The sequence below is a fragment of the Ambystoma mexicanum genome, chromosome 2p, assembly GCF_040938575.1.
Source record: "Ambystoma mexicanum isolate Mex_15411 chromosome 2p, UKY_AmexF1_1, whole genome shotgun sequence".
In the NCBI taxonomy this organism is placed as follows: Eukaryota; Metazoa; Chordata; class Amphibia; order Caudata; family Ambystomatidae; genus Ambystoma; species Ambystoma mexicanum.
The window spans coordinates 1,216,805,662-1,216,824,643 of NC_090923.1; the positions used below are offsets into that span (position 1 = coordinate 1,216,805,662).

The 18,982-nt window shown below is 50.1% G+C and overlaps 1 protein-coding gene across 3 annotated transcripts in view; it reads right to left on the bottom strand.

Moving 5' to 3' along the window:
- Positions 1 to 18,982, bottom strand: part of OTUD5 (OTU deubiquitinase 5) — a 731,936-nt gene that overhangs the window by 297,183 nt on the left and 415,771 nt on the right. For all 3 annotated transcript variants that reach the window (XM_069645483.1, XM_069645484.1, XM_069645485.1), the window contains exon 5: positions 15,490 to 15,638. In XM_069645483.1, the coding sequence (XP_069501584.1) occupies positions 15,490 to 15,638 (149 nt within the window). The remainder of the gene's footprint in view (positions 1 to 15,489; positions 15,639 to 18,982) is intronic.

Genomic DNA, 18,982 nt, shown 5'->3' on the forward strand with positions numbered 1-18,982 from the left:
CTCAACCACGCATGCCTGCGGATTGTGGTACTTGCCGCCATGGCCCTGCTGATACTGTCAGCAGAATCTAGGCCAGTTTGTAGGGTCTCGCACATCGCATCTTTACCATCCCTGATGATGTTTAAAAATGCGTCCCTTTCCTCTCCTTCTTGGAGGCAGTCAGCCGCTGATGAAGCGCACTCCCAAAGGGTGTGGCTGAACCTAGCGAGCGTACAGGTCGCGTTAATAGACTTTAACGCCATGCTACAGGCAGAAAAAACCTTCTTAGCCATGGCATCATACTTTTTGTCATCCCTATCATGCGGAGCAGTGGGGTATGCAGATGTGCTGCCTGATGAGGTTGCAGCCTGTACAACCAAGCTCTCAGGAGTAGGGTGTTTTGACAAATATTCAGGGTCAGAACTAGCCACCCTGTATTTTGTTGACAGTTTTTTATTTACTGCCGGGATAATTTCTGGCGTTTCCCAGTTTGTCAAAATCCTTCTCTGTAGAGCAGAGTGAAATGGAACCACAGGATCCTCCTGTGGGCCCTTGTCCAGTATGTCAGTGAGGTCATCCTGCTGAAAGGCAGGAGAAGGTGCAGACCAACCCATAAATTCTATGATTCTAGACATCAGAGCTCTATATGGAGTCTCCGCATGTTCTCCTGGGTCTGGTTTGATAAATTCTGCTTCAGGAGAAGTGTCCAAGCCACTAGCTTCCTGAAGTGCATCCTGAAGATTTTTTAATCTTCCTTCCTCAGAGGCGAAAGTCTCTGGCTCTGGTGATGTGGTCCTCTGTAAATCAATATCTTGGTCTGAATCCTCCCTTTCCTCAAAAATCGAGGTTAAAGGGGGATACATTGGTTTTTGGAATGGTATAAACCCCATTTCCAATGCAGAAGGAGCCATCATCACAGGCCTTGAAAACGTCGATGTCGTCGACACCGACGTGAAAGTACTCGAAGGCGCCGTGAAAAGCGTCGAGAAATGTGTACTAGGCCTCGAAGAACTCGAAAGGATCGGAGTCCTGCTCGAGAACGACGTCGACGTTCTCGGCGTCGAGTCGGAGGTCTTTTGTCTAACCGTTGGCTGTGGAGTAGCCGTGGTTCTTTCCTTCACCGGCGTCGATATCGGCGTCGACGTCGGCGTCGACTCGATCGACTGATGCGCCGATGAATCCTTCGACAACGGCGTCGATGGCGCCGACCTCTGTTTCGAAGGAGTTTTCGACGATGGCGTCGATGATGCTTTATCTCCCGATGGCTCGAGGCGCTTTCGGGTTGACTTTTCCGCCGGGTACTGCGACTCGCGGCGTTTAGATTTTTTGGGTTTTTTACCCGGGGTATCACCCTCAGCTGTCTTCGAGGGGGACGAGGCCGCTTTCTCGAAGACGCTTAGCATCTTTTTCCTGAATTCCTCCCACTCAGCTTGCGAGCTGCGTTTTGTGGGGCAATGAACTCTCTCAGGAGAACTCGACGAAGATGACGAAGGGGATCTCCTACGTCTCTTCTTCGAGTGTCTCGATGTCGACGAGTGGTGGGAGCCACTTCGTGATCTAGATCGAGAGTGTTTTTTATGGTGAGGAGACGAACGTCTCGACTCTACCGAAGAAGCTTTCGAGGAAGTTAAAGTTGACCTACCTCTCTCGAGCTTCCCCCTACGCTCCTTCAAGGCTTTCGCCGTCATGGAAAGGCATTCCTCACACTCCGAACTCTGGTGCGTGATTCCCAGACACCACAAACAGACCCTGTGAGGGTCCGTCAACGACATTTTCTTCCCGCAGTCTCGGCACTTTTTGAAACCGGACCGAGGGGTCGTCGGGTCGGAGGAGGATGCCATCGATATCGAGGTAAATAGTAGTTATTATATACGTTATCTTGACGAGAACTGAGCAACGGTGTTCCGAGGCACAACGAAGCGCGGAAAAACGGAACTGAGCAACGGACGCTGCGCGCGGCCTTTATAGGCAGGATGACGTCGACGTCGGCACGGAGGCCGTCGAGGGTCATCGACTCGGCGATCATCGACGCGCAGCGCCCTCTGGCGAAAAAATTTTCCGAGGCCAGCAAAGCTGAAGGATTTCTATCTAAGATAAGGAATACGTCGGAGGACACAATCCCTTCGAAATAAAGAACTTCTTTGTGGAAAACCCGGCCTCAGACACCTCATTAGCAAACAACTGGGACGCCATGAAGGCAGTAATCAGGGGCTCCCTGATATCCCAGGGCGCGGCCTACCATCGAGATAGACGACGAATCCGGACGGCCCTGGAGCTTGAATTGAGAGAGGCCGAGGCACTCCATAAGGAGAAAGGCTGGTCCCCCAGAACACAACGGGCCATTCGCACGGCACGGAAAAGACTGGAAGCCCACTACGCGGAGCAAACCGCCCAACTAATGGCGAAGGTCAAACAGTCGTATTATGCGAAGGGCAACAAAGCAAATAGGTTCCTGGTGGCCAAACTAGCCAAGCAGAGACGCAGCACCGCGATCATGGGCCTGCGAGATACCAACGGGGCCATGCTATACTCAGAACCCGAGAAGCAACGCCTCGCGATTGAGCACTTGGCCCAAATCATGAAGGCAACCCCACGAGACTCAGCACAACAGAAGGAATACCTTCGGCAGGCAGAGGTGCCCCAGCTCTCCGACGCAATGAGAGATGAATTGGAGGAGCCCATCACGGGGGAGGAAATTGAGGATGCCATCAAATCTCTCAAAACACGGGCCCCTGGCCCGGATGGCTTCTCGACCAGGTTCTACAAGCTATTCAGGTCGCAACTGACACCCCATCTCACCACCCTATTCAACTCCTTCAGGGAAACGGGGGCGGTGACCCCATCGATGCAGGAATCGACCACCATCCTTTTGCCCAAACCTGGAAAGGACCCAAGATGCATAACCTCGTATAGACCCATCGCACTCTTGAACATAGATGCGAACATTTACTCGAAAATTTTGGCGACCCGCTTGAATCGCATCCTGCCGAACATCATTCATCCAGACCAGGCTGGGTTCATCCGGCATCGGACCGCAGGCGATAATATCCGGAGAACCCTGAATCTGGTGGACCTCGCCTCCCGGAACGCCCAAAAACTAATCCTGGTGGCCCTCGATGCAGCTAAGGCGTTTGATAGGGTGGATTGGACGTTTATGGAACACACTTTAGGGGCCTTCGGCTTCGGACCGGCGTTCCGGACGATGGTGCTGGCCAACTATGATCGACCTACAACAAGCCTGAGGATCAACGGCCACTTCTCGGCCCAATCCCCTTGTCACGCGGGACTCGGCAGGGTTGCCCGTTGTCGCCCTTACTTTTTGCACTCACCATGGAGCCCTTCGCACAAAAAAATTAGGCGGAATGACCGAATCGAGGGCATAACAAGCGGCCCTTCACATCATAAACTTGCCCTATATGCGGATGATATCTTACTTACAATCTCTGAGGCCCCCTCATCGCTTGAACATGCGATTCGCGAAATCACCAGCTATGGCGAAGTCTCGGGCTTCACCATAAACTTTGATAAATCTTCCGCCTTGGGCATCGGCCTCACCCCAGCAGAGCGAAAACCGCTGACTAGGATGTGCCCGATAATATGGGAAAGAAGTGCCATCCCCTATTTGGGGGTTTACATTCCGGCGGATCCAAAAGAGACGTACAAGGCCAATTTTCCCCGACTTTTCAAGGAACTGGAGGGCGACTTGAAGCGATGGGGGACCCAGGAGATTTCGCTGCTTGGACGCATCACGGCATGCAAGATGAACCTTCTCCCGAGATTTTTATACACATGCGCCTCACTGCCAGTGGCAATCCCCACGCCGATTCTTCGAGGGATCCAGAGGAAAATGCTGAACTTTATCTGGAGAGGTAAGAAAGCGAGGATCCCTCTCAGAACTATGCTGGGGAGTCCCAAACTGGGGGGTCTAGGGGTTCCAGACCTTCAGGCCTACAGAGCGGCAGCCCAACTGGCCCGGGTCCAGGCCTGGCAAAATACGACAGACCGCCCGAGATGGGTGGAGCTGGAACAGTCGCGGACCCCCCTGCCACTGCGATTTCTGCCACACATCCCGCCCCCCCTCAGGTCCCACGGGGGAGAGCTCCTGCTTTCGACCAAACACACCCTTAGCACTTGGGACTGGGCGCTGAAACGAAAGGGAGTGCCAAGAGGACTGAGCCCACACTCCCCGGTCTTTCTCAACCCAATGTTCGCACCGGGCATGCATCCCCGCAATTTCCAAAATTGGGCCAAAGGAGGGCTAGAAACGATAGACCAGCTGTATACAGGGGAGAAACCACTCACTTTCGCCCAATGTAAGGAGAAGTTCCAACTTCGGGAATGTGACAGATTTACCTACATCCAACTACGCCACTGGTGCTCACATCCCCAAACCTTGCAAGCAGCGACCCGTCCTCCCACTGCCCTGGAACGTACCCTAGGAGACCTTCCGACCCGCGGCAGCGTATCCACCCTCTACAGACGCTTCTTAAGCGACTTCCTAACCACAAGAACCCGATGTATGGCCCAATGGGAAGCGGACCTGGGACACCCGATAGAGGATCAAACCTGGGTGGACATATGGACCCGGACACATACTGCATCCACCTGCATCACCAACAGAGAATGCGCATACAAAATCATGCTGCGGTGGTACTATTCGCCCCTCAGACTCCACCATATGAACCCCCAGATAGACCACGCTTGCTGGAGAGGATGCGGCCTCCCTGGCTCTTTCTTCCATATGTGGTGGGATTGCCCGAAGATCCGACCATTCTGGAAAGCTTGTCTAGAGTCTATTTCGCTGATTACCGGAACAATGATTCCCTTGAAACCAGAACCGATCCTGTTAGGAGCTCCAATTCCCGGGATCTACCCGCGCTCCGGACCCAGAGCGAAATTATTGACTCAGTGCCTACTGGCAGGAAAAACGGTGGTGGCCCGAACCTGGAAAGCTCCGGAAGGCCCCCACATTGCCCAATGGTGGACCAAGGTATGGGACATTCTGATAGCGGAGAAGGTAACGGCAGCACGAGCGGGGATGCTACATCGCTTTCGGAACATCTGGGCCCCAGTCCTGGAATTCGACCAGCGCTTCCCCGCCCTGACCTATAAGCCCGCCAGAGCCCTCTGGATAGTAACGAACCGGGAGAGCCCGGAGGAAGACTCATGACCGCTGAGGCGCCAGCCGAACCGCCCACACGGGAGGAGCCCGCTGGCAAAGACTGTGGGACTGATAACCCAGGGAGGAGGATAGAGAAAGAAGACACAGGGGGGGTCTAAAGACTGGGGGTCAACTTGTTGAGATAATCCGTGCATATAATGTCTGTAGTTATCATTCTGCCTTGATTTAAAATAAACAAAGTTAAAAAAAGAAATCACTAAGCTGGAAGGCCAAGTCAGGTAAGTTGAGGTCAATTTGGTGTTAGTTTAAAACGCACTCCAAAAAGGTAGGAAGCACCCCAAATGGCAAAAGGATAAAATACCCCACAGTACCTTGAAAATGAATAAAAGTGTGAGCTGGTTGCCTTCAGGATGCAATGCAGTAGACTCTTGTTCCAGGTCCTTGGCGACGAAAGGGAGGACGTCTGGCGAAAACCTGCGGCAGCACTCAAGCGTGAAAGTCGGCAGCAATTGATTTCTGTCAATTCAGCAGCTTTGTGGTTTTGGCGTCTTTTCCTCAGTGCCCTGATCCCTTGGTCCTGGACTCTGGTGAGGGGACTATGGCCGCAGCCTTTTTTTTTGCTTATGTAGGGCCCTCTGGATGCCTACGAAGATATGGCTGGATTCAGACTTTGGGAGATCATGCACTCACAAGTGGTCGAGGTACCCCGGTTATTGGGCTTCTGCAGCCTTGGAAAGTCACAGCAAGTGGCCAAAATAGAGTTTGTCTCGAGGCTAGTTGGTCCCACCAGCCTAAGAGAGGAAGTCATCCTTCACGGGTCTTCCCTGCCGATCCGAAAACTGGCTGAGCACAGCTGCAGGGCTTCACCAGGCACTTTGCGTTCCATGAGGGTGTTGCTGGCGTCTTCTGTTGTCCTCTGCTTCAGATTCTGTCCTCCAGTGGTCGACTCTGCTTCTAGTCCCAAAAACCTTGCTTTTTAGGCAAGTTCCCATTCATTCACTGCCCTAGGCTGTCACACAGCAGAGTGGCTGTCCTTTTAGGACAGCCAGCCGGCTAATAGGAACTGGTTTCACTCCGGCACACCTAAAGACAAAGGACAGGGAAGTTGCGGGACACTCCCTCACTTCCTGCCTTTCCAAACACACTGGAGCCTGGGCGGGCTTCAAGGTTGAAGCACGCCAAAGGCAAACTACACAAAGGGCTCAAAAGAAACTAACAAGAAATGGTGAAAAAAGAAGACAGGCCATTTTGGGAAAATGGTCACCCTTTGGTCTTTGGTGCAGCACTGCAGCTGTCACTAGGGAGTAAAAAAGAAACCACTGCCATCAGCCATTCAAGTGAGTTAGTCTAACAAAATGTTACATGAGGAATGGGTTAAATGAATAACTATGTAACCCTCAGCACTCCACATCATAGGGTGATGTGTGCTGCATCCATAAAGTAAAGGTAAGACAGGGGTCATCTTACTATTCTTGGGAACAGTAGTTCACCCAAGAAAATGTAGTTACACATTAAGAGATGTCCAAAGCACTTCAGTGGCACTGCACAAAAGGTGCTGTGCGTCAATAAAAAAGCAGATGCCTATGGTGTTTACCAGACTCCATAAAAAGTAAGGAACATAGAAAATCATAGTCCGGACACAACACATGAGTGAGTGAGGAAAAGGTCCCACTTCAGGAGTAAAATGTAAAAAGCCCCGAGTCTAGCAAAAGAGCTTGGGGGTCTCTAAGGTTAAAGGGAATTGACACAGAACTGAACATTCCCCAACATGGAGTTGGCCAGAAAGTGCCCCATCACTTTGCAGAGGAGAGGAGCCTTTCGGGCATGGGGGAACACACATTGTTGCACTGCTGTGTCCCAACGCACTCCCAGGAACTGCAAATTCTGGGCGGGAATAAGCTGCGACTTCTGCCGGTTGAGGGAAAAGTCCAGCTGGTGAAGAACGCCTGCCAGCCATTGACAGGAGTGTACCGCCGCCTCGGGAGAGCTGTCCCCGACCAGCCAGTCGTCCAGATAAGGATACAAATGGTATCCCTCCAGGCAGAGACGACCAGCCACTGCATTCATCACCTTTATGAACACACGAGGGGCCGAGTTGAGGCTGAAAGGCAGCACCTTGTACTGGAAGTGGTACGCCATAATCATGACCCGAAGAAATGTTCGATGCAACAGGTAGATGGGGAAATGAAGGTATGCATCCTTGAGGTCTAGGGAACACAGCAAGTTCCCCTGCACAGAGATTCCGCTATTTGCATGGGAGTAATCATCTTTAAAGCGCTCCAGCAGTAAAGATAGGTTGAGAAATGACAGGTCCCGGACTACCCTCAGGCAAGCCTAGTTCTTTGGCACCGCACAAATCCTTGAGTAGAACCCAGAGGCCCTGTCTGACTGAGGAACTGGTTCCACCACCTGCATCTCCAAAAGAGAAAGGATCTCCCATAAAAGAGCCAGGGACCCAATCTGAATTAGAGGATGAGAGGATGGTGGAGGAAAAGGAAGAGGAAGCCTGAAGCCCGTGGAGATTATAGACAGGATCCAAGGGCTCTTGAAATACTGCTTTCAGCTGTCCTCGAAGAGAGCCAACCCGCCCCCTAGAGGAGAGTTGTGTTCCCTGACCATGACATCACTGCTTTTTGGAGTCTGAGGCGGGAGCAGAGGAGGAGGAGGAGCAGAAAAGCCCCCGTGAAGTCCTCTGCTGCATCCTATTGTAGTCGCTGGGCGACCAGTCAGGCCTCCATGCACTATGGTCCTGAAACCCCTTAAATCTGGTGAAAGCGTAGGGTTTGAAGTCGGCCCTGCCCTGAGATTGCGTGAAGGATTTCTGCCCTGGCTTAGTCAGGATGGCCAATGACTTGGCTGTTTGTGTAGAGGTCTTCTTTGTCAACTCGTCATCAGTGGATGAATGAAAAAGGTCCACGCCCTCAAAGGGGAAGATCTAGGACCCTCTGTTGCACATCAGATGAAGATATATTGGCATGCATCCACGCTATTCTTCTCATCTCGACCACCAGGCTCAGCCATCTGCTGGCAGCGTTAATGTGGGAGACCGAAGACACCATGAGGTCCTTAGCAACAGCCCTGTCATCCGCCAGAACGTCCCTGAAGACGACTTGCCTCTCCAGGGGGAGGTTAGGTAGAAACTCCCCGAGCTCCCGTCACAGCTTCTGGTTAGCCAAGGCTAAAAAAAGGCATCGACATTAGCCTATAGCAAATGCAGCCCTGAGATGGCGCAGCATCGTTTGCCCAAAGAGTCTGGGACCTTGTCCGCCTTGGATAGACAACTGGAGGCGGCTCCTGAGGAGGAAGACTGTGGTTTAGAATAGAGTGAGGCCGCAGCAACCACTGAAGAGCGCGGCTGAGGGTGGGAGGCCATGAGGACAGCCTTCCCCTGCTGTCCAATTTCTTGTTCATCTGGGCGTTGGTTCTGGGATTCTCCCAGACCTTTCTCGTCACCTTCTGGAGCGGAATGCCTGAACGGCTCGTGGAGCGCGCTTTCCCATAAAAAAGTTGCTAGCACTCCTAACTCCCGGGGGGGCCTCCTACGACAGGGGGACCTCCAAGCACTCTGCAAGGCCCAGGAGGTGGTCATGAAATGCCCTTACAGATGCAGAGGGTTTGTCATCCTGGGTGTAGTCATCACCCCACCCCCCCCCCCCACACCCACTCTCCGGACCCTGGGACACAGGTGCCAACAGGGTTTCTCCCCCACCCCCAACACCCGGTCAGGACCCAAATAGAGGTTCAACAGTTGTTGAGGGTGGGGGGGGGGGGGGGGGGGGCGATGATGGTACAGGAGGAGAGGCAGGCACTGGGAGCACCAGAGGAACAGGCGGAGGGCCCAGAGGTGGAAGCCTAGGAGGCACAACCTGTGGGATCACCTCCTTGACTATATTATTGAGGTGCCCCATCATCTGAGGGGTACGTATAAGGAGGCGGAATCGCTCGAAGTGGTCCTCGCAAGCCGCCGGGTCCAGCGAGGAAGTCGAGGAGCGAAACTCAAGGACTACCACATGAAAGAACAAGTTACTCCTTACCTGGTAACGTTCTTTCGATGGGATGTTCCTCCGACGTATTCCTTATCTATGATATTTGTAACTCCAGCTTAAAGCCTAAAATGTTTTCCCAGTAGAGGGGGCTGTGCGTCGACGTCCGTCGAGTAGGTGTTCCGACAGCCACCGTATCGACGCCGACATCATCATGCCTATAAATGGCCAAGCGCAGTGTCCGTTGCTCAGTTCCGTTTTGTAGAGTAAGGTAGTTATTGCATGAATGGTTACTACCCTTGAAGGAGCGTAAGCTGCAACCACAAGGGAAATGTTACTGCAGGGATGGATGGGAGGGGCGATAAGGAATATGTTGGGAGGAACATCCCATCGAAAGAACATTACCAGGTAAGGAGTAACTTGTTCTTCGAAGGGATTGTGTCTTCCGACGTATTCCTTATCCATGATAGACTCCCATAGCAGTGGTATGTGATTGGAGGCGGGAGTAAGAGATGCCCTGTTACTCTTTAAGAATGAACAGAGTGTAACACAGCTTTGCCAAATCTAGTCTCTTGACTAGAGGAGGAATCCAGGCTATAAAATTTGGTAAAAGTATGTGCGGACGACCATGTGGCAGCCGCACATATGTCTCTAATTGGTACCCCTCTTTGAAGAGGAGGCTGCGATACCCCTGGTCGAATGAGCCCTTAGATTTTGAGGGGGCTCTTTCCCTGCCAGTTTGTAGCATTCCAGAATGGCTAAAATAATCCATCTGGAGATGGTTTGTTTGGTTATTGGTAATCCCAACTTATGTCCTGCGTAACCTACAAAGAGTTGGTCTGCTTGTCTAATTTTAGCAAGTCTACTGATATAAAAAGTCAAGGCTCGCTTAGGGTCCAGACTGTGTAGTCTCTCTTCCTCTTTCCCCGGATGGGGAGGAGGATAGAATGAAGGTAAAGTAATCTTCTCAGTAATGTGAAATTCAGAAACTACCTTTGGGAGGAAGTTAGGCTTCACCTGTAGAACGACTTTGTCCTTGTGAAAATTTGTATGATGAGGTTTACAAGATAGGGCTTGTATCTCGCTAACCCTTCTAGCAGATGTTAATGCTACCAATAAAACAGTTTTGAGGGTGAGAAACTTCAATGAACAAGAGTGGAGTGGTTCAAAGGGAGCACCCTTTAGGAAGTTTAAAACTAGATTTAAGTCCCATAAGGGAACTTGGAATGGTCTTGGAGGGTAAACATTAGTTAGACCTTACAGGTATTGTATTACCAATGGAATTTTGAAATACGATGGCTCCTCTGCAGTGCGCTTAAAGATCGATAGCGCTGCGAGATAGCCCTTAATAGTGCCAACTTGAAGGCCTGAATTTGCCAAATAAAGTAAGAAGGATAACACTGCAGGTGTACCACATGAAAAGGGTTCGATATTCTTTTCTCTGCACCAGCTGCAAAATGTATTCCAACGGCAGCGGTATAGAGTCTTAGTTGCTGGCCTTCTGGCCGAAAGCAACACCTCCATGATGTCATCTGGAAGGTCCCAATCCTTGTACCTCAACCTTTCAGATACCAAACGTGAAGGTTGAGGGTCTTGATGGCTGGATGGAGAACCTGACCTCCCTTCTGCGAGAGAAGATCCTTTCTGTACGGTAGACGAATTGGAGGATGGATGGACATGTCCAGAAGGTCCGGGTACCACGTTCTCCTGGCCCAATCCGGGGCAATTAGGATCATGGTCTTCCGAAACCTTCTCAACCTCCTGATCATTTGAGGAATGACAGGGACCGGAGGAAATGCGTACAGAAATGGGAACTCCCAGTCCACTACGAACGCGTCTCCTAGAGCTCCTCTCGGGGGAAATTCCCTTGAGCAAAATCTGTCGCACTTCCTGTTGATACTGGTGGCGAACAGATCCACTTGAGGGGTTCCCCAAAGGGCGAAGATCTCTTGTAGGACTTCCTGAGCTATCTCCCACTCGTGGGAGACTGTGCTCTGCCTGCTCAGAGCGTCCGCTGTCAAGTTCTTCTCTCCGGCTAGGTGAATTGCCGATAGAGAGATTCCTTCCTGAATTGCGCAAAACCAGAGCTGCATCGCCTCTCTGCAGTGACCCTACGCCTCCTCTTTTGTTGACGTAGTGCATGGCCACTGTATTGTCCATCATTATCAGGATGTTTCTCCCCCATACAGATGGCAGAAAAGCCTTCAGTGCCAGTCTGATGGCTCTCAGCTCCAACAGGTTGATGTGTAGTCTGGACTCGATGGAGACCAAAGACCGCTGATGGTCAAGTCGTTGGCATGGGCTCCCCACCCCGTGAGTGAGGCGTCTGTGACTACTGTTATCTCCGGCCATGGTTGCCAAAACAGTTCTCCTTTCAAGATGTTCTCTGGAGAGGCCCACCATTGAAGGTCGTGGGCTACCTTGTCCGGAATCCGGAGGAGATCTGTCATCCTCCCTGAGAATTGTGACCACTGAGTCCTCAGTGCCCACTGAAGGGATCTCATTCTCAGGCGAGCCTCTGGCACAAGGGATATGCAGGATGCCATGAGGCCTAGCAACCTCAAAAAGTCATAGGCTGGGAGACGTTGGGTATTTTGAAACCTGGTGACCATCTGCAGAATATCTTGAGCCCTCACCTCTGGTGGCGAGGGTTTTCCCAGGGACGTGTCCAGGACTGCTCCAATGAACTGGAGTCTCTGTGATGGTATCATCTGTGACTTCTTTAAATTGAAGGAGAAGCCCAGCTTGTGAAGGAAGTGGCTGACAATCTAGTTGGATCCGAGCTTGTTCCAAAGAAACTGCTCTGATCAACCAATATTTCAGGTAGGGGTAGACATGAATCCCTTCCCTCCTTAGACTTGCAGCCACAACCGACATTAGCTTGGTGAAGACCCTCGGGGCGGAGGTCAGCCCAAATGGCAGAACTCGAAATTGATAATGAGAGTTGCCAATTGCGAACCTCAGGTACTTCCTGTGCTTGGGATGGATTGGCACATGGAAATAAGCATCCTGAAGGTCCAGAGATACCAACCAGTCCTGAAGCTGAAGGGCCTGAAGGATTTGAGAGAGTTTTACCATCTTGAACTTGACCTTCCTGAGGATCTTGTTAAATTCTTGTAAGTCCAGGATGGGTCTCAGTCCTCCGTCTTTCTTTAGTATGAGAAAGTAGGGGGAGTACCAGCCCTTGTTCCTGTCCGCTACAGGTACCGGTTCTATGGCACCTTTCTCTAGCAGGTCTACAATTTCCTGCAAGAGGAGCGGATCCAGCACTTTCAGAGAGCTGTTCCCCGGTGGATGGCTCTGAGGGATGCGTAGAAAAGGCAGGCAGTAACCTTGGGCAACTGTCTCCAATGCCCAAGCATCTGACGTAATAGCCTGCCATTCCGTCAGATGGTGAGTTAACCTGCCCCCTACAGGTGTCTTGTGATGGGAGACCTCAGAGTGGTTTTGGAGCGGCTGATGCAGTTGCCGAAGGTAAAGCGGCTCCTGCTCCAGCTGATGCGGCTTTCTTTCCTTTACCCCGTCCAACACGGGTACATTTTCCTTGGCCTCTTTGAGCCGGCCGTCCTCTGCCTCTTCCATATGAGGAATGGCAGCGAAAGGACCTTCCTCTCCAAGAGGATCCTGAGGGACGAAAATTAGTTTGGCGGATTGCAGCCCCTAGTGACTTGGCTGCTGCTTTAGAAGTTTGCAGTTTTTCCAAACTGTCATCCGCCTTCTTGCCAAACGGGGAAGAGCCGTCAAAGGGCATTTTTAACAGTCTGACCTGTACGTCAGAAGCAAAGCCGGACTTTCTCAACCACGCATGCCTGCGGATTGTGGTACTTGCTGCCATGGCCCTGCTGATACTGTCAGCAGAATCAATGCCAGTTTGAAGGGACTCACACATTGCATCTTTACCATCTCTGATATTTAAAAATGCGTCCCTTTCTTCTCCTTCCTGGAGGCAGTCAGCCGCTGATGAAGCACACTCCCAAAGAGTATGGCTGAACCTAGCGAGCGTACAGGTCGCATTAATAGATTTTAAAGCCATGCTACAGGCCGAGAAGACTTTCTTAGCCATGGCATCATATTTTTTTATCATCCCTATCCTGCGTAGCAGTGGGGTATGCAGATGTACTGCCTGATGAAGTTGCAGCCTGGACCACCAGACTCTCTGGAGTAGGGTGCTTAGATAGGTATTCAGGGTCAGCAGTAGATACCCTATATTTCGCAGACAACTTCTTGTTAACCGCAGGGACAACGTCAGGAGTTGCCCAGTTAGTTAAAATCTTTCTTTGTAAAGCAGAATGAAAGGGAACCACAGGATCCTCCTGTGGACCTTTATCCAGAATATCTGTGAGGTCATCCTGTTGAAAATGAGGCGAAGACGTAGACCAACCCATGAACTCCATAATTCTTGACATTAGGGTTCTATAAGGGGTTTCAGCATGTTCCCCTGGGTCTGGTTTGACTAATTCCACTTCTGGGGAAGTGTCTAGGCCACTTGCTTCCTGTAATGTATCCTGAAGGTCTTTCAACCTTCTTTCCTCAGAGGCAAAAGTCTCTGGTTCAGGGGATGTAGTCCTCTGCAGCCCAAAAGGCCTTTCTTGATCAGAATCTTCCCTTTCTTCATAAATTGAAGTTAAGGGGGGATGCTCTGGCCTGTGAAATGGTATAAAACCCATCTCTAAAGCAGAGGGAGCCATCATCAGTGGCCTTGAAAAGGTTGTCGTTGACGCCGATGTAAAAATCCTCGAAGGTGCCGACAAAGGCGTCGAGAAAACTGGAAGAGGCCTCGAAGAACTCGAGAGGATCGGAATCCTGCTCGAGGATGTCGACGTTCGACGTCGTGTCGGAGGCTCTCGGTGTAACCGTTGGCTGTGGAGTAGCCGTGGGTTTTTCTTTTATCGGCGCCGGTGTTGACTCGATCGACGGGTGCGTCGAAGAACCCTTCGACAACGGCGCCGATCTATGCTTCGAAGGGGTTTTCGACGATGGCGTCGAAGATGCTTTACTTCCCGATGGCTCATGGCGCTTTCGGGTCGACTCTTTCGCCGGGTGCTGCGACTCGCAGCGTTTAGATTTTTTGGGCTTTCCACCCGGGGTATCACCCTCAGCTGACTTCGAGGGGGTCGAGGCCGCTTTCTCGAAGATGCTTAGCATCTTTTTTCTGAATTCCTCCCACTCAGCCTGAGAGCTGTGTTTTGTGGGGCAATTTACTCTTTCAGGGGAACTAGAAGACGACAAAGGAGATGTTCTACGTCTCTTTTTCGAGTGTCTAGACCTCGACGAGTGGTGGGAGCCACTTCGAGACCTAGACCGAGAATGCTTTCGACGGTGAGGAGACTAACGTCTCGACTCTACCGCGGAAACTCTCGAGGAAGTTAAACCTGACCTACCTCTCTCGAGCTTCCCCTTACGCTCCTTCAAGGCTTTCGCCGTCATGGATAGGCATTCCCCACGCTCCGAACACTGGTGTTCGATTCCCAGACACCACAAACAGATCCTGTGAGGATCCGTCAACAACATTTTCTTCCCACAGTCTCTGCATTTTTTGAAACCGAACCGAGGAGTTGTCGGGTCGGAGGAGGAAGCCATCGAGTACGAGTCGGTTTTCTCGAGGAAATATGAATATATTTCGAGTGACAAACTGAGCAACGGTATTCCGAGGCACACGAAGCGCGGAAAAACGGAACTGAGCAACGGACGCTGCGCGTGTCCCTTTCTAGGCATGATGATGTCGGCGTCGATACAGTGACTGTTGAGGAACACCTACTCGACGGACGTCGACGCACAGCGCCCTCTACTGGGAATTTTTTTTTCCGAGGCCAGCAAGCTGGAGATACAAATATCATAGATAAGGAATACGTCGGAGGACACAATCCCTTCGAAACATGTGTTAAAAACCTGAAGATGGCCACCAGGTGTGGATCTAAGGAGGATGAATGTCATTGGTTGGGGGCAATGTTTTAAGCATCATGAAAGCAAGCACGATTGTAGACCTTGACATTGGAGACTGCAACAAGTTGTTAATTTGTAAAGCATGAACATGACTACTGAAACTGAGAACATGCGTGTATACATTCTCCCACACTGGCATTTCTGCAATGTCATTGTCCCGCAGCGGCAGATCCTGTACTGATAACATTACAGGTGGTGCAACACCACTTACCTTTCTTGCACAAGGATATGGGGAAATGTCTGCATTGCCCTTAGACCTCTAATCTAATAGGCAATTATATTCCAGCCAATATCATCATAGTGATCTCAAGGAAAGGAGGCTTATCTGAGTGAATATTACAGAGTGCCCAGGCTGGAGTTGCAGACATTTAGTTCGTTGCGGAAATGGGTGTTAAAACTAACCATATTGCACAAAGGAGAAGAAATGATGAGATGCTCTTCATTAGTTAGCAGAGGACTCACCCCAGGTTTGAAGGAGGGAAGACCCAGCCCCACTCCAATGGTGGCTTTGTTGGGATTTACCACAGAGTTGTAGTGAATGTTCCGATGGTAGCTGACACGGATTGGCTCATCTTCATTCTTCTGTATGCCATGGAAAGTGTTAATTGGTTCTGAAAAAGAGAAAAGCAGCCTCAGCATTGTGCACTCAGGAAAGAGAAGACAGATTAAAGGTGATTTACTGGTAATGCAAATGCTCTGCAAAATGAACATTCCAGAGAACACTGCAGCATTTTGAATTGCCAATCTGAATAAAATGCACTGCATTAGGAAACAGAACATTACCCCCACCTTAGAACACCAACATTAAAGGTAGGTTGCATGTAGCAATGCTTACCCTGCCCAGGAAGACAAGAGTATAGTGGGAGTTTGGCATCTGGTCTAAACCCAATGAGCAGAGTGAGTAAATGATCACGTTCGTCTCCCTCTGTATCACAAAAGCGCTGGATTTGGAGGTAAAAGATGGCCAGATGTAAACAAGTGTTAATGTATCACGTCATGACAAAGTGACATGGCTCTAAAATCCAGAGTGCTAGCAAAGATTTTTCTTTAATTAATGACAGTACAAGCTGAATAAAACAAAAAAAAACAAAATTACAAACTGGGTAAATGCCTATTTTTGCATGACCTCTCAACCAAAACAAACTGGAAAACTTTAACCACAAACACATTCTGAACCTGGGAGTCCAAGCCGGTATTTCACAGCCATCTAGTATGAGGGATGTCAAGGCAGAATACATCTTTTGAGATACTGACTGCTGTGTCTCTCAGTGGCCCTGTCCATCACGCTGCCACTGTCCTCAGACAGTATCGCCAGAGAAGAGGGGCGGGGATATTCTACATCATGACAGAGTCTCTGAACCTGAGGGCATGCCCCCTAAAGCCCTAGAGTTTGGAGGTTATGCTTTTCCAGCAGAATGTAAGGACATCCTGGCCAGGGCCATAGCCTCGTCAACGTTTAAGGGCTACAGACACAAATGGAAACTTCTCTGTATGGTGCCGGACTCAGAAGATTACCCTGCTGCGTGTCACGGCCCCACAACCCCTAACATACTTGCTTTCCTTGGCCAAAGCAATACTGGCTCACACCTCCATCAAGGTGCATCTTGCCGCCATATCCAGGTACACCAGGTCTCCAGGCAGACCTTTGCTGTGGTCTCACGACTCGTCAAGGAGTTCAAAGGACTCTTCAGGACTTTCCCGCCAGTGAAGGTTCTTGCCCCAGCTTGGGCGCTCAATGTACTGCTAACTAAGCCCATGGGTGCTCCCTTTGAACCTATGCTTCAGATCCCGCTCAGGTTTCTCTAGTGGAAGACTGATTAACTCGTGGCTATCGCCTTGGCCAGGCAGGTCGGGGAGATTCAGGCTCTGTCTTGCAAGCAGCCTTACTTGTTTTCCCACGCTTCAAGGGTGGTACTGTGTACACAACCCACCTTTATGCCAAAAGGTGGCGCCGGAATTCCACCTCAACGAACCTTTGGGGTTATCGGTCTTCTTCCCAAATCAGTCGTTGCCAGCGGAAAGGGCCTTGAATTCGCTGCATGTTGCTCATGCCTTGAGGTTCTACGTGGCACGAACTGAGAATTTTTGGAAGACTTCAGAAGTTCGTCAACTTTGGACCTGTAAATCAAGGAAAGGCCTTATCGAAGACTTTCATCTCCAGGTGGCTCTTCGGATGCATCATGCACTGTCATCGTCTGGCTAGCAGGACGCTGCCAGGCTGACCGAGAGCCCACTCCACCAGAGCCATTGCAGCAACAACAGCGTTCCTCTCTGGTGTGCACTTGCTCAACATCTGCAAGGCTTCTATGTCAAGGTCCACGCATACCTTCACAAGGTTTTACTGCGTCTACAGAGATTCCAGGGAGAAGTCTCCAGTCTGCCAAGCAGCGGTATGCAACCTGTTGGATGCGATTCTGTTCCAGAGGTGAGTGTTTATTGCTTCTGTTGAGCATTGCCACCTCCTGTGGTTGTATATATGTACTGCTGTGTAATAGTTATTATAGTTATTCATGAGCATGTGAATCCATGCCAGACCCCATGCTGGAGAAGGTTTAAGTTACTTACCTGTAACTATTGTTCTGCAGCGTGGGTGTGGCATGGATTCATATGCTAACCCTCCCTCCAACTCTGTGGCTCTTCTTGGTTCATACTGCTGCTTTACGTGCTTAGCAAATCTGAAGATGGCCAGCAGGGGTGGATCTTAAGGAGAGGACCATCATTGGCTGGGGGCAGTACTGGTTTAGAGGAGAAATCCAATTTTGAAGTGAAAGTGAAACTATTTTCTTTTACAGAGAATTCTCAGCCTGACAGGGAATATTCTTGAGCATGTGAATCCATGTAAGACCCATGCTGGAGAACAATAGTTACAGGTAGGTAACTTAAACCTTATCCCTTTTCTCTTCTTCCCTCACCAGACTCTAGCTTGGATACCAGCGGTTCATTACCAGACTTTAGATGCTCTAAACAGGTGCTATTAATCGACTGATCAAACATCCCCAGAGTGTGCAAAATCGCATGGCTAGAATTTTATTGAAAGTCGAGAACTACTTTAATTACCCCAGCTTTCTGCTCCCTACACTGGCCCCCTATTAAAAAATGGATTATATTCAAGAGCATGTGTCTGGTGTTTAAAACTGACAAAACCCTGATTCTAACAGACTTGGACCTAAATTCTGATTGTATACTACTTCCTGGTCCTAAAGAGCCAGCTTGGTCAGGAAACAGATTATTCCTAGGTGTCAGAAAGACAGGGTGGTCGTACTTTCGTGTTCCAAGCTTCTAGACTCGGGAATACTCTTCCAGATCTGCTTCGAAAAGAGAAACCTCCTCACTTTCCAACAATGTCTTAAAATCTTTTCTTAAGATCGGGCTATATTTCATACACCCCTCCGCCCTCCCCCCCCCCATTCTATGCAATCCTTGTGACGTTCAGTGCCTTATTCTGGTTCCTATAGTGCCTAGACACCATTGGGTATTTGCTGTGCATTATAAAAGCCATGATAACATAAGGGAAAGGTGGGAGACCTATATCCCGGTGACAGGAATATAACCCTATCAAGAACTAAGGCAATAATACCCACTGGTGTAATTAATTACTTTCTGGAGTTTGCTAAACAGACAGCAGATGTGAGAAGATTATGGTTAGGATTCCCATGTAATCCTAAAGTGCATGAAATAAATGCAAAACTGGTCGGGCTGATAGGCGGTGGTAGGCGTGTAACGGAATTACATAAGGCAGGATTGATGGGAAAGGAGGGCAGGAACTAGTGGAACAATGATTTGGGCATCAGCTGACAAATGAGGATTGGGCCAGATTATTAATGTAGATGAAAGTTTGAGAAATGTACGTTTGGCTGGGTGCAATATACATGTGTAATGGGGCATACGTGACGCCAGTAGAAACCACAGGTCAATCAATGTAGATCCACGCTGCAGGCAGTGTGAAAAGGATAGA